Consider the following 16665-nt stretch of genomic DNA (forward strand, 5'->3'; position numbering starts at 1 on the left):
ATATTTTAACTGGCAAGCTTTACAATATTTTTCATTATAGGTAGATAACTGCTTTGTATTTTTCTACTTTCGTTTTCAAAAAACGATCTCTTTGGATTCCGATTTTCTAGTTTGATTAGAATTTCATTTTCTTAGATTTAGGTTTTCAATAAAATGACCAACAATTATCACGTTAATCTATGTGTTTCACCTTTCAAACCCCTTAAAACTAACAAGATAATCCCCTAATTGCCCCAAGCTACAAGGTACTTGTATCTGGACAACTGCGGCCAATCAAGCGTGAAGTGATTTCCTGTGGCTAATTAATTGTTAAATAAACAATGAAACTTACCTGAGTTCATTGAATAAACAAGTTTTACAATGATATCCCGCTTGTCAAAATTCAGCAGTTAAGGGAATCTTTTATAATCGGAAATTTTGGTGATTTTTTTCAAATCGGGAAATTAGGGCAATTTTTCTTTCACGATCGGGAAAGCGGGATGAGAGGGTAAAATCGGGAAGATCCCGCCTAAATCGGGAAAGTTGACATGTATGGTAACAGAAAGAAAGATTCAATTTACCATTATCAAAAATATGTTCCAAAGCTCTGTTAGAAAAAAATCTCTCTGTATAAATATCTCGTCTTCAAAATATCATTAAAATTATGAAAAGATTTCCTTTCCTAAGATAAGCGATACAAACTAAATTTCTTTACAATACATTGATGTATAGATTCACATTCTTCTCATCATTAAACAAATACATGTAATCATTGGAACATGTACAATTTTAATGAGACATTTCATATAACCAATAAAAGCTGCTCAATAGTTGGACTTTCATGACCATAATAAGTAGTGGATATTTCCAGTAAGTGAATGACTGAACTGAAACTTAAAAGACAAAATATATATTACACGAATATATATGAATATGAGTTTTATCATTCAGCATCTTTGTGTATGTTCTGCACATAAATCCCCATTGACAAACTTTTTTCAGTAAATTGTTTCTTTCTGTTGTGATTTATACCTATCTATCATTCACACCTTTGCTAGTACACTATTTGTTCATATATATAAATATGAATATTTCACACAAATACTTGTTGAAAGACAGAACACATAATAGACTCACTTTCTAACTTGTTCATAAATTGAACACATCTATAAATGCCATGTCCCCAGATACTGTTATCATTTAATATTTCATTTCACCAACTAGTAGAAATTGATTATTACAAATTATGATATCTAGTTCTAAAATTATTTTTGAAATGTAGTGAGTTGCTCAATCTTTGTTTACATAAAGAGAAAAGAATGATTTTTTGTTTATGACTAGTCTTCAGTTTTGTTTTAAATTATTTTTTTATAAAGAAAGTGTACAAAAGTTTTATGGAAAATCCTCAAACCAACCTCAAAATGATTTCCATTGTTTGAGTAACTGTTTGAAACCTACATAACCTTATAAATAATCTATTGTTAAAATAATCATTAGGTACTGGCTTTCATCTGTACTCTCTTTTTATCATCAAATAAACTCCTGATGAGAAGGACTTGGGTTAGAGCTACAGACAACATTATAAACACTTGTACTCCAGAGAAAAAGTTCACGCGCTGGAAGTTGTTCTCCTGTTGGTTGCGATCTCGAGCCTCGTAGTTCCTCAGGACTTGCTGATCAGAGCTAGCTTTATCCAGATTATTGTTAACATTATCCAGCAATCTCTGCAATACAAGGCATTTATTGAATCAACACAATAGTTATCTTAAAGTTATCTAACTTAATGACAAGTAAAGTATACTGATAATTATTATAATCAAGTTGTGGAGACTGTTACTGAGGCTTCAAATGTTTTGGCAAGCAAAGTTCCCCCATCTGCAGTCAAGTGATTATATTCAAGAATTAGATCTAGTTTTTGGCATTTGGTACTTAACATGAAATTTGAAGATAAGGAACAGTTACCATTTTAAAAAGTCCAATTTAACAAAAACAATTGTGAGAAGAGCAAACAAGGACCTCTAAAAATGGAGGTGGAATCACAAGCCATAGGGGAGTGAACATCCCCGACAAGGTGCTCTTTCACAAAATCCGGTAAACAGGAAAACCAGACACAATTAAGAATGTTAATAACAATTTGCAATAAAGACATCAATACACACACTTTTTTTTCTTAACATAAATGAGAATTAATTAGGGATGAAATGTCCAACTCAGTATATATATGATTTTCAACATGTTAATTTTTATACCTTGAAATCTTCCAGAGTCATGTCTACAATAGACGACAGCTCCTCCTGAGCCGCCTTCCAGTCTTTCTTTAGATCATCTTCTTCGTCCTCATCATCATCACCAGCCATGATTTCAAAGAAGACCAGCTTTCTTGCAAAATGACTGAATGAGTTGTCAAAGCAAACCTTGTAAACACCAATCTCTGTGGCATCAAGCCTGCAGAAAAATTAGGAAAATTAAAATGAGAATAATAGTCCACGTTATTACACCTGTGCCTTACAGAAATATCATTCCAATTTTATACAGAATCAATATCATTCCAATTTTATACAGAAACTTTCAGGGATTAACATTTACAGCTCTCATTCCCTTTTTCATTTTTTTCCCCTTTTTTGTACTTTAAAAGGAGAGAAGACAGGTCTCATAACAGCTTATATTGATTTATTCTTCCTAGATCCATAAAAAAAAATGATTTGTTCATGAGGTAACGGGTGGGTTCTCCCCGATTACGTGTTTGCGCCGAGTGGTTTCATGCTGAGTGGTTTTGCCCCCTTTAACTACAGCTAGCCTAGGTAATAAATTTATATGTTTTCCTATTAAGAGATTTACACACAGTGGTATTTAGATAATTAAACAACATTCAATATTTGATATAAAGTGATATTCTTTACGAATAAAAAATTAATTCATCATGAAATCTAATGCAACGTATAGCGATTCATTTTTTTTAAAAATAGACAAATAAATAGGGCCTGAATAAATAAATAAATATAATAGCAAGCGCAGCAAGAGTCATGAAGCGAGGCTCGTCACTGCGAGCTCTAACGACAACACCTGGGCAAAGAGAAAATTCCGACTACTGCACATTCATTTGATAGAATTTTTTTGCACAGTAATTTGGACCTGCAATGCATTGATTCGTGCAGAAAAGCTAAAACAAAGTTATCGTTAGAATAACAACAAAAAGTTAAACGAATTATAAACTTGCCTTGATTTAATGATTTTATTGCAGAAAAATAGTCTATAAAACGGTTCTTTATTACAATCAGCTCTGTTTAGGCTTCGGTTTGGTAAAGCAACATGCATACGACGTCATGTGACGTCAGAGTCTTAGATGCAATGTCACGTGCGGTTTGACGAGCCCGATTTAAATGAAACCTGGATCATAAACTTATCTGCGCTCGCCCTAACGGTCGCACCATCCACATCTTATTTCCCTTGGATTTTTTAGTTTAACATAAGAAAATTAGAAATTAGTTATAGTTTATGCACAATGGATACAGCTACATGTAGCCATTGTAAAAATAGTTGGTATATTGCCTAGATACATGTAAAATGCACAAGGATGGCCTTTCATATTTAATTTTTATTAAGCTGCTCATCATTAGTCTACTGATCAAACAACCACCCGACATTAATTATAGGTTAAACCAATGGGGCGAATCCACTCAGCGCGAACAAGTAATTGGGGCCAAACCACTCAAAGCGAACAGGGAATCAGGGTGAAACCACCCGGGTTCCTTCATAATAGGTTCTCTATTTACATGTAAGTGCAGCACCTTAGTACCAATCTGATCACTCTGTTAAGTGGTTTTACTTACTTGTGAACTGCATCCGATTTCTGAAGCTCTGATACCATGATTCTACCATGAGGCGACGTCACCATGAAGTTGATATCTAAATCACCACCATCTATTACCTGAATGATTCATTCAAACCATCTCAGTAAATTTTAGTAAATTTTTTTTAAACAGGTCCGACACAATCTCTTGAATACAATGCATGTAGGATAATTGATTGGTAACAGTTCAGCACAATGAGAAGCAATCATACTTACCCACGCCTCACCGCACACAAAGTAGTGGACAGTTACTCAAACAATGGAAATTCATATTTTGATTAAAAGTAAGCAACAGCAGCAATGTGAAAACTTTTTATGATTTAGGTTGTATTTTTGATAGTCCATAGTACATATATGAACAGGTCCAGTCCAAAGACTATTTCTACCTACATAGCTATTAATAGCTACCTAGGTATTTAAAGCTACCCAAAGTAGCTATTTTTACCTACTTTTTATAATTTCTGCATTTTGCAGCCTAATGACCAAACGGCGCAACACGGTGAATACCATATCTTTTGATACAATCACACTACTGATGAATACGACAAAATTTGTCCAAAACATGATTACTTCCTGAATCGGCAATTTTACATTAGTTTCTATGCAAAATTGATAATATACGAAGTCATCATTTTTTGGCCAAATTTTTGTCATATCCATCATCAGTGTGACTGTATCAAGAAATTTTGTGCTCACCATGTTGCGCCGTTCCTGCATTTGGCCACAAAATGCAAGTAAAGCAGAAAGTAGGTAAAAATAGCTACTTTTGGTAGCTTTAAATACCTAGGTAGCTATTAATAGCTACGTAGGTAGAAATAGTCTTTGGACTGGACCTGATGAAAAGTCAAATACTTGCGACTTTTTTTAATTTCTTGCAAAAAACGTTTTTGTGAAAAACTGCAAATAAATAGCTTTATCAAGCTATTTTGAATAGCTTAATAAAGCTATATAACTTTTAAAAGCTGTATAGCTTAATCAAGAGATTGTGCTGGACCTGTTCGTTTTACTCTTATTACTTTCATCACTAGACACTCAAAATCATATCGTTTCTTTAAAACGCTTTTCTTTTTTCTTTCTCAGACACATTTAAATTCTTCACACAAAGCTAAGATATTTATTAGAAGGGTATATGTAGGCCTACTGGGTTCGTATCATACCTGATACTCAATTTCCAAACTCGTTGGTTTCTTAATCTCCTCGAAGAAGCACTCTTCATAGCCTGGTTTTACGTCTACCGTTAGGTCTATTTCTAAAGTATGTACAAATAACGTCAAATTTAAAAGGACACACACAAATACAGAGAAAAAGAAACTTTTAAACATCTTTACAACTTTGCCACACATCCCACTCAAAACAGGAAGTATACAATTGTTGTAAATAAAGAACCGAACAGTATCAACTTATCCGGATGACAACATAAAACTCAAAATGAAAGTTCCCGGAATACATGTAATTTGAAAAGAACATCGGATAATGATTTTATTTGATTCATTAATATTAAGTTTCCCATTTTCAAGGACAGATTGGTTCGAAAAGAACTTAAAAGAATGAGAATTTCGTTAATCTTAATTTGTCTGTAAACAAGCAATCTGGCAACAACAGCTTTTATGGGGGACCTACTAAAGACCTGACTGACCTGACCAACATAAAATTCGTCAAAAATCACTATTTTAAGACCAATTATCATATTTTTAAGGATATTTTCTTGATAATAATATGAAATTAAGTTAAATAAATATTAATATTTAATGGTTTAAATTAAATAATCAATGTTTATAATTCGTTTGTCTGCATAAGAGTTACAACTACAGTTGTATATATCTTTAGATACACAGATTAAGGGGGATGTACGGCCACCTTTAGTGCAGTGAGAACAAATTGTAAACATTTCTTCAAATGGCTAAAATACATTATATTTTGATCAAATTTTAAGTCTTTATGATAAAGACACACTGAATATGCATATTAACTGAATGCATGTTGTGCATATATAACCTATACTTTTGCAGAAAAATGCTTTTGATATGCTCCTTAGAACTGCGCAGCTGCAGAATTCAGCAAAGCCTTAAAAAATCCAAAAAAATACGAAAAGTGTGCATTAATGTTCTCTCTACAACCATTTGTTGAGAAAATGTCTAAATTTTGCACTTTTAAATGATAATTTCAAGTTCAAAACAATGTATCGTTGTCTTCAAAAAGAGTGTAAAGAACCATGAAAGTAGTTCATGGATAGCAGCACGTGGTCTATTTTTAGCACAGAATTTTGTTTTCCAGACCTCTTCTTAATATGGAGGGACATAACAATCTTTAAATGTAGAAGAAAATTACAGTTGCAAAATATTTCAAATAATATGAACACTTTTAAAAGAGGAAATGTGTTATAGTGTTTCTTGAAGTAATTTATTTAGTATTATTATCGAACAGTTGTTAAATAGTGTACGTATTGATATAAAAAAAATCTTAAACTCTTTGATTCAAGGAAAGGAAAAAATGTCATGAGCACCACCAAAGTCAAAAATTAAGAGTTTGTAAGTTTGCCACAGATAACTTATAATATCTATTAAAAGTTTAATTATCACCATTGAAACACAAAGAAATAAAACACATAAAATCAATATGAATGACCTTGTTTTAGTACCTACTAGTACGAGGGGTGATCAAAAAGTTCGCGAACTATCTCTATACATATGTATCTACAAAACCACAATTCAGATTAGAAACAAATTTGGTGCACACATAGCCAAACACAAGTTCTATAAATAGCATATGCTGAATAAAGTTTTGCTCACAATGTGGAAATGACGTCATTATGCAGGTAATTGTGACGAAAAATGGTTGTCTCAGTGGAACTCGTTCAACAAACGACTAAAATATTTATGGTATATCTTAAAAATGCCTTTGAAGTAGCGTATAAGAATTTGTTCACAGTTTATTAAGACAAATGACTTCCTATAAATTCAATCAATGATTGGATAGATCGTTTTAGTGAAGGAAGGCAGATGGTTAAATATGATACTTATGTTGCCCGGAGAAAGCAAGTTTGAAAAGGGGTGTTTTTTTTAATTGAGCAATATGCTATAAAAGACCTCAAATTTTCAATTTGAAAAATACTCGAATATTTCAACAATAATATAACTATCAAATACCTACGATACCGTTTACTTTTTGATCACCCCTCGTATACTCTGTCAAATAAACATAAAATACAATTTTCATTACAGCGGAGCAACATTTGAAAAGGAATGAAATCATTCAGAGTGGGTTAGAAGATTTAATGAATAAAAAAAACCTTTTTTTTCTATTCGCCCATTTTGTCAAAAAGTATAATTTTACAGAGTAAAGAAAAAAAATCACCATCTTTAAAATGACGTTTGGTGGTCCTCCCAACTCAGGGAAAAATTATTGGGTCGGTATTTATAGGTGAGAAAAAATTCGTTAAAATTTAAACATATTTGTTGACGGAAGAAAAAAATATCGTGTAATGGGATGTAAAAAAAATTTGAGTCGGGCCATTTCTAGACAGTAGATCTGGAGAGAGGGCAACCAAATATTTTTATAACAAATGGTCTTATAAGGCTAGTACATGTTCCATCACATACTTACACTGTAGTAATGCAAACTTTTTCAATCTTTGGCACTATTTAGAAAAACAAACAAACATAAAATTTTCGGGGGGGGGGTAACCTCTCACTTTTTTTTTTGCGATGATAGACATAGCATATGCAATGGACCTTTCTTTGCAAACATTGTGCTTATTTCTAAATTTCAAAGAAACAAATCAATATATTTTATCAAGCTTCGTATATTCAATGAGCGAGAGATTACAACGTTGTCAACATAATGAGACATGATGCGTTTTTATGTCCAAACATTACTCCATACAATGTGTGGGTCATTGCAAGAAATCTAGCTATTTATGTGAGGTGCCTGAAGGAAATCTTATAACTGCCTATTGTTTCTATCTAACTGCTAAACAAAATAGACATGTGTACTAACTTTTCGAATGTACGACATGTAATTAATATTTGTTTTTCATGCACCGCATATTGTTTAACATTTTCAAATTAAATGCTAAGCATCCTCCTTGCAGTGCCCCATTTGAAAATAACTTCTATCGCCACAGAAAAAAGACCCAACGTAAACACATATGTTTAGGACATTTTTTATGTTTTTTTCTTGAGTTTTAAAGAAACCAACAAATTATCAAGACTTGTTCCATGAAAAATTAAATATAATCATGGTAATAAACGCATCTATCCACAGCAGATATATGCACATGCCAACCACGTGCTCAGTGGAATGATATTGTAACGAAACCGAGGGTATCGTGTAATAAACTCGTGGGCCGCTATTAGTTTTCTGGTCACTTGGTCGAGATTTGATGGTTCCGTTGGTCAAAGTTTATATAATGGTTAATAACCAATTTTTGGTCACTTAATTGGTTAATGGAATGACCAACTTTTGGTCACTTATTTGGTTGACGTAATGACCAACTTTTGGTCACTTAATAGGTTTACGTAATGACCAAATTTTGGTCACTTTAAACAATGTTTCTTAGGAATAACACTTGTTAAAAGTTTATAACATTTATTAGGACGATCAAATGGTTCACTTATAAACACACAGAATGGTACACTATAACTTGGTTGGTACAACGTTATTTGGTTAACAAAAAGGTGACCAACCGATGGTCAATCCAGGACGTTCCTAAAAACTTGGTTCCCTTTAATGGTTTCGTATACATAGACTTGGTACCGTCTTATAACCGAAGTATACGGAGTCGTTCCTCAAAGTGACTTAGGTCACTTTTCCCTTACCAGGGAAGGCTGTGTGCTACGAGTCGCTCCCCACAGCCGACTGAAGTCTAAACCCAAAACAGCTGGTTTATATAGACAAAAGTTGTTATGATGACGTAAGAGACAATCAGATACCTATTACGTCACAATCAATGCAATGAATAAGTTAGCGGGATTTAACCATCAAAATTACCTACTAAATTAATAACGTTGTACCCATATAAAACATACAAAATACACCACTTTGTCATTAAATCATACATGTTAAATTAATAAAGTCATTAAATCAATTATAGTTCATTTCTTTCGTTAACTGTTCATTGACAAATTATTTACGGAGTTTATAAACATCGGGTTCAAATTCCATATATTCCAAACTTGTAAACAAGAGTTAACCCGAATTTCACAGGTACACTTTGTGAAACGTTACATTACCCCCTTCTTAAGTCGAAACGTCCTCGTTTCGGGGCATTTTATCAATGACTTATAGAAGTCCACTGGTAATGTCTTTTGAGATACGCGTTTTTCGAATATAATGTCATCTGCTTCACCACTAAACAGCTTCATCTGGTCATGATGCACATATTTTGGTTTCTCCGCTGCATACTTTCTCACTTTGAATACCGAATCGGACACAACACGTAACACTGTGTAAGGTCCATTCCGATGAACCTTAAGTTTATGAGATCTTCCTTTGGTCCTTGCCTTTGATGCGATCGACACATACTGCCCTGGGGTGTACTGAATCTGGTTTGACTTGGTGCCATACTTTCGTTTCTGGTTCTCGGTTGCTTCTATCCATCGGGTGCAATAATCTGAACTGGTAACAACGTCCTTGTTACCCTTCTTGGTCCGTGGTAAATGACCAAGGATATCAATATCCACTTGTTCCAGTGGTTCCCTAACTAAACATTGACCCGGTTTTCCTCTAGATCTGGCTGCCCTAGATGGATTCTTCTTTGCTTCACCAACGGTACAATCTCTGATATGTTTCTCAGCGTCGTTTGTGTCCTCCTCGTCACAATGTTCACATGGTCGTCGGTCCTTATTATCAGGTTGTACAGCTTCTTGTACGGAAATGCTGAACACAAGATTTTGTTCACTATTAAGGTCACATGGTAACTTTTTCTTTCCCAATGTAAGAGTTCCTTCACCCAAGTTCAATTGACAGTTATGCTGTTTAAGAAAATCAAGGCCTAAAATCATATTTGACTCAACGTCAGCGACGACCACTTTATGTTCCGTAACTTCCCCATTAATACAAATTTGAAGTTCGGTCTGACCTTCTGGTACAACTAAATCACCGTTTGCCATTTGTAAGTTACTACGGTTTGGGAATAATTTAGGTCTCACACATCTTTCTATCTCGTAATATTTCTTTGGGTGGATAACTGTTATAACTGAACCTGTGTCAATGACACAATTAATTTTCACATTGTTAACAAGCACATCAATTGTTAATAAGTTGGTACTGCGAGTATTTGAGTTCTTTATTCCAAAAACATGTGGCCTTTTCTGTTTTGTAGTTGACGTTTGGCCGCCGATGTCAACTACTGCGCGTTTCCCTGGTTCTCGGGTTCTCTGGTCGTCACGTCTGGTACATATTCTGGTTTTCTTTGGTTTCTGTATTCTTCATTTTTTAGGTGTCGTTGTAGTAATCTGCATTCTCTTTTGATGTGACCATTTTTCTTACAGTAAAAACAGGGACCTTTCTTGTAAAACTTCTTATCTGTGTTTTGGTTGATCGTGGCTACTAGGTCTGTTTCGTAATTATTTCTGTCGGTAAACGCTGGTTCCTCTGTCTGCATACACACTGCAACTTTATTTCGTCTCCCCCGTGCTTGTTTAAAGGCCTCATATTCCAATGCCAGTCGCACTGCATCTTCTAGGTCTGTAGGTTTTCCTTGAAACACCGCCCATTCCATTTCTTGGTCATTTAAACTTCCGATGAAAGAATCTTTGGTCAACTGGTCGCGGATACATAGGGGTGCGTTCGGGTATGGCATCCTCGTAAGTGGTTTGATGTCTTGCATCAATTCTGTGATCGTTTCGTTTTTCTTCCGTATTCGGTTCTTTAGTTGCGTCTTGCAGATTTCTGTTTGATTTTCTGGGTCAAATCTTGCTGATAGTGCGTTAACAATGTGACGAAAATTATACCGATTTTCTGATGGTAGGTCGCTCAAAACGCTTAGTGCCGGGCCGCGTAGACTGGTAGCTAACTCTAATGCCTTTGTTTCCTCATTCCAGTGGTTCAATTGGGCGATCATGTCGAAATGCACTATATAGTCGTTCCAGTTCATGGTACCATCGAATGTTGCTGGTTTTCTTCCTCTAGGTTCCGGGGTACGTCTGAATCCGTGGTCATGGGCTTGTCTTGTGTGACCATAATTTGGTACATCATAATCGAAGCTGCGCATGGTCGGCTAAAATTCGTTGGTCTCATCATTGGTAGTGTAACTTCGTGGTACCGTCGGGTTTGACCAACTTGTCCTTGAAGGTTCATGATACCGAAATTCTTCACATAAATTTTGTAGAGGTGTATTTCTGTATGGTCGATGCTCACTGCGTATTTGGTCATCGTCAGACGTACCGGTAGTACTTGTACCGGACTGCACGCAATTTTGGTCTACATATTGGTTGTCAGCACTCGTTGGTCTCACTTGAGATTGTAATTGGTTCATCTGGGACTTCAACATTTTTAATTCTTGTAGAATTATGTGTAGACTGTCGTTGGTATCTGCGTTGATTCCGCTGCCGTCTCCTATCTGGTCGTTGTTGTTAACCTGCAAAAGAACTTCTTTACTTGGAGTACCGTCGATAAACTGTAGCTCTTTTGGTTCTGTATTACGGTCCTCTTCTTCAACCACTTTTTCGTTCCTCGACATCTTTGAAATGGTTTAGGTTCACACTTAGGTTCACACTTCACAGAATAGTGGATCCCACCGCTGCCACCAATGTAACGGAACCGAGGGTATCATGTAATAAACTCGTGGGCCGCTATTAGTTTTCTGGTCACTTGGTCGAGATTTGATGGTTCCGTTGGTCAAAGTTTATATAATGGTTAATAGCCAATTTTTGGTCACTTAATTGGTTAATGGAATGACCAACTTTTGGTCACTTACTTGGTTGACGTAATGACCAACTTTTGGTCACTTAATAGGTTGACGTAATGACCAAATTTTGGTCACTTTAAACAATGTTTCTTAGGAATAACACTTGTTAAAAGTTTATAACATTTATTAGGACGATCAATGGTTCACTTATAAACACACAGAATGGTACACTATAACTTGGTTGGTACAACGTTATTTGGTTAACAAAAAGGTGACCAACCGATGGTCAATCCAGGACGTTCCTAAAAACTTGGTTCCCTTTAATGGTTTCGTATACATAGACTTGGTACCGTCTTATAACCGAAGTATACGGAGTCGTTCCTCAAAGTGACTTAGGTCACTTTTCCCTTACCAGGGAAGGCTGTGTGCTACGAGTCGCTCCCCACAGCTGACTGAAGTCTAAACCCAAAACAGCTGGTTTATATAGACAAAAGTTGTTATGATGACGTAAGAGACAATCAGATACCTATTACGTCACAATCAATGCAATGAATAAGTTAGCGGGATTTAACCATCAAAATTACCTACTAAATTAATAACGTTGTACCCATATAAAACATACAAAATACACCACTTTGTCATTAAATCATACATGTTAAATTAATAAAGTCATTAAATCAATTATAGTTCATTTCTTTCGTTAACTGTTCATTGACAATTATTTACGGAGTTTATAAACATCGGGTTCAAATTCCATATATTCCAAATTTGTAAACAAGATTTAATCCGAATTTCACAGGTACACTTTGTGAAACGTTACAATATTAACAAGGAAATTCGAGCTGTAAACAGAACAGTTTTTCCCGATCTGCTGGAGTGGGGTTAAAATCGCGTTTTTACATTAATCAGACGATGCGATGCAACAAATAAAAGTAGCAAGTAATATAACCTAATGATTATTACTTAGTAATTTCTTGTCTTGATGTTATTATGGTCGCATTTATTCTAAAATCAATGTTATTCGAACTCTATGTGACAGAGGAATGGCGGACGAAATAAACACAGGGCCTCAAGAAGACACCCATATGAAAAATCAAATTTTTGAAAATTATGGATAATGACAAGAGAAAAGCAAAACAAATGGTTGTAGCCATATTATCAATGAATCAAACTAACACCATTTTCAATGGTGTTTTTCATCTCGTGAATGCTGTAGCTGCGCAGTTCTAACATGATTAATTTCCTCCTAATTAAAACAAAATAAACTTGATTATTTATTAAGTTTGGTCTCTAACAGTAGGTAATAAGTGCATTAGCACTTTGTGTAACTTTGGGCTTGTTTAGTAGAGTATAAAGCGCATTCTTGATATTTCTTATTTTACACCAGACTAGATCCAATATGGCTTGTACATCCCCCTTAATCTTAATAATCCAAATTTTTAAAACATTGGAATATGTGAAAAAAGATAAAAATAATATTTACTAGTAAAGTCCAGTATATAAAATACATGTATCTAAATATTAAATAGCTGCTTTAATTATATTATTATACATATACTGAATCTTTACCCAATAATTTCGATTATTGCACTCATAAAAGCAAAATAAAAAAAAATTGATATAATTTGAATAAAGTTGTAGTGTCAGGTCTTTAATACATGTATATAGACATGGTTGGTCAGGTCTTTAGTAGAAATGGTCGGTCAGGTCATTCATATAGACACATGGTTGGTCAGGTCTTTAGTAGGTAGAGTCGGTCAGGTCTTTAGAATTGGACATGGCCATGCAGTCAGGTCATTGCAATATATTGTTGTAATGTCACCAATATTTTTTCAAATGCTTAAAAAAAAGATTTAGTATAATTTTAAAATTGTATGAGCATTAAATTCTTTAAATTATAGTTTGTGAAAATTATAGTTTGTGAAAATTCACATACGTATATAAATTCAGACAGTTTGCTTGGTCAGGTCAATGCAATTTTTTATGTACTTGTTCATATTAAAGTTCATAAATGTGTGTTTTCATGTCTGAAGTGTTTTATTGATTAAGTATTATTATGCTTAATATAATATCATATATCATATAATTGATTATGATATAACATAAAGAATGAAATTTTTAAAGAAAGATAAAGATTTTAAGTGATTTTTATTTGGTCAGGTCATTTCATATTAGGTCAGATCCTTAAAATTCCATGATATTAACTAATAATTGAGGTAAAAAAATTTTCTAAACCATTTTATCTAAGTTATTAACCATTATAATGAATTTTTTTTAAAAAAACATAACAGATATTTAAAAAATATAACTTTTATTGATGATTTTGGTTTTGGTCAGGTCAATTCATATTTGGTCAGGTCATTACATTTCCATGAAATGAACAGATAAATAACAATTAATTTGGTAAAAAATGTGTATATAAATATTTATATAACTTAACTTCATATTATTATCAAGAAAATATCCTTAAAAAATATGATAAATGGTCTTAAAATAATGATTTTTGACGAATGTTATGTTGGTCAGGTCAGTCAGGTCTTTAGGAGGTCAGGTCTTTAATATCTCGCCTTTTATGGATAGTTTGCTTTATGCATCCCTATAGATATATATATCGGGTCAAGTACAAAATAAGACGAAAATAGTCCCATCCACATAATCTGCAGTAAATCGGTTTTGTTATTATAATATTTTTGAAAGATCATAAATATTCATGTATGATTATATCAATTGTATTCTTATATAAATATATGTACAACACAATAAATGCAAATTACTTTTTAATGAATATTTACAAGCACTTTGATTGAAATAATTTAATATAATAAAAACCAAGAATAGATCTAAAATAACACCACAATTTTTTTTTACAATTTGACAGGTCGACAAGTTGACAGGTCGACAGGTCGACAGGTAGACAGTTTTTTTTATTCTCTTTTCATATGCGCAATGTCTGATAACAGTTAGATGTTTACATCTCCATTTGACAATCCAAATCTATGACGACATGTTGACATGTTGAATTACATATTTAAATAAACCTGTCTACCTGTCGACCTGTCAACCCGTCAACCTGTCTACATGTCGACCTATATATCTACCTGTCGACCCGTCGACCTGTCAACCTGTCGACCTGTCGACCTGTCGACCTGTCGACCCATCGACCCGTCGACCTGTCGAGCTGTCGACCCGTCAACCTGTCGACCTGTCAACCTGTCAACCTGTTAAGCAAACATAGTAACATTTGTTTGAACAGATAATCTTTTAAATTAATTTATATGCAAGATTAAATATCTTGTTTTGTACCTTTATAATCCATTTGATATAATAATTGGTTGACGATATAGAATGCAATAAAGAATGCAGTCGGTTGGTATTATTCACCAACAATGGCTCTAAATATTCATTAAAATAGCATACATTTAATTCATATACAAAATATGCTAATTTATACTGTTTTGTACATTTATGAATATAAATAAATATGCAAAAATATATATTCTTACGAGGAAAAAAAGCGGAACTATTTTCGTCTTATAATGTACTTGAGCCCATGTTTCAGTGTTAACAAAGAAATAATTCTCAATTAATATGCGTACCATGCAGATTTTATACTTTAAAACATGTTTGATATGCACATTGAAATTATTGTGTTTCTTAGTTTGCTGATTTGAAACAAGAATGAGTGTCTCTCTTTTCCTTACTCTTCTCTCTTTCTCTAAAAGTCAGCTGTTGTATGGGTACCTCATTTTTTAGAATGATTTAATCAACCATATATGTATACTTGCAATAGATGTAACAGGAGGGAGATCAGATTCTTTAAAAAAGTTTGTTTATTAATTTATTGTTAAACTTTTCATTAAACATTAAAACTTGTCAGGTTTTCCCTCCCTTTTTGCTGCATTTTCATTCCTTTCATTATGCGCCCCGTAATCGAAGATTCGGGTGTATTTTTAGTTTTTGCGTGTTTATCCGCAAAAAAATGTAACCTTGCCGATAACTTTTGAAAAATTGGGATATATGGCTTAACTTGACATTTTGTTAAAAATTGCACAATGCCAGAAATATGACATTTGATACCTGGTATCTGAATACTAAATTGTTATATTAAAACAAGAGGCCCACGGGCCACTTCGCTCACCTGAGCACTGTGGCTAGCATAAAAGCAGAAATTAGTTTATTATTGAAAAGTTTAAACCCAAAAGTAGTCCCAACCATTCCTTAAAGGAGAGATGGTATGATTTGCTCAAACTTGGATCTACACTACAGGATGCTTCCATATAAATATGACCAATCGTGGCTTTGCTATTCTTGAGAAGAAGATTTTAAAAGAATTTTAATTTCCTAAATATTTCTATGTAAAACTTTGGTCGGCCATTGTGGCCCCACCCTACCTCGGGGGGTCATGATTTTGAACAAACTTGAATCTACACTACCTGAGGATGCTTCCGTATAAATATGACCAATCATGGCTATATTATTCTTGGAAAGAAGATTTTTAAAGAATTTTCTAATAATATATTTCAATGTAAAACTTTGGTTGGCCATTGTGGCCCCGCCCTACCCCCAGGGGTCATAATTTGAACAAAATTGAATCTACACTACCTGAGGATGCTTCCGTATAAATATGATCAATCATGGCTTTGTTATTCTTGAGAAGAAGATTTTTAAAGAATTTTCCTACATGTATGTAATTCTATGTAAAACTATGGTCGGCCATTGTGGCCCCGCCCTACCCCCGGGGGTCATGATTTCAACAAATTTGAATCTACACTACCTGAGGATGCTTTCATATAAATATAACCAATAATGGCTTTGTTATTCTTGAGAAGAAGATTTTTTAAGAATTTTCCTTCATGTATACATTTATATGTAAAACTATGGTCGGCCATTGTGGCCCCGCCCTACCCCCGGGGGTCATGATTTGAACAAAATTGAATCTACACTACCTGAGGATGCTTCCATTTAAATATGATCAATCACGGCTTTG

The 16665-nt window shown here is 33.9% G+C and overlaps 1 protein-coding gene across 1 annotated transcript; it reads right to left on the reverse strand.

Annotated features, from left to right (window-relative positions):
• Positions 1 to 540: 540 nt before the first annotated feature.
• LOC134271487 (transmembrane emp24 domain-containing protein 1-like) lies at positions 541 to 5208 on the reverse strand. Its single transcript, XM_062753678.1, has 4 exons — positions 4987 to 5208; positions 3810 to 3907; positions 2229 to 2424; positions 541 to 1703 (listed from the first exon to the last, which is right to left on the reverse strand). The coding sequence occupies exons 1-4, from the start codon at positions 5170 to 5172 to the stop codon at positions 1473 to 1475; spliced, it is 711 nt and encodes a 236-aa protein (XP_062609662.1). The 5' UTR covers positions 5173 to 5208; the 3' UTR covers positions 541 to 1472.
• Positions 5209 to 16665: the final 11457 nt, after the last annotated feature.

The sequence above is a fragment of the Saccostrea cucullata genome, unplaced genomic scaffold, assembly GCF_032062105.1.
Source record: "Saccostrea cucullata isolate Sc308-1 unplaced genomic scaffold, CSIRO_AGI_Scuc_v1 ctg8423, whole genome shotgun sequence".
Taxonomy (NCBI): domain Eukaryota; kingdom Metazoa; phylum Mollusca; class Bivalvia; order Ostreida; family Ostreidae; genus Saccostrea; species Saccostrea cuccullata.

What these genes read in the sequence shown, in the direction of transcription:
- LOC134271487 (XM_062753678.1), bottom strand. Translation starts at nt 5,172, where the DNA reads ATGTGTGGCAAAGTTGTAAAGATGTTTAAAAGTTTCTTTTTCTCTGTA. An exon ending in GTTTGGAAATTGAGTATCAG is followed by an intron (nt 3,908 to 4,986) that starts GTATGATACGAA and finishes TGAATCATTCAG; the next exon opens with GTAATAGATGGTGGTGATTT. An exon ending in TGACTCTGGAAGATTTCAAG is followed by an intron (nt 1,704 to 2,228) that starts GTATAAAAATTA and finishes CTTGTATTGCAG; the next exon opens with AGATTGCTGGATAATGTTAA.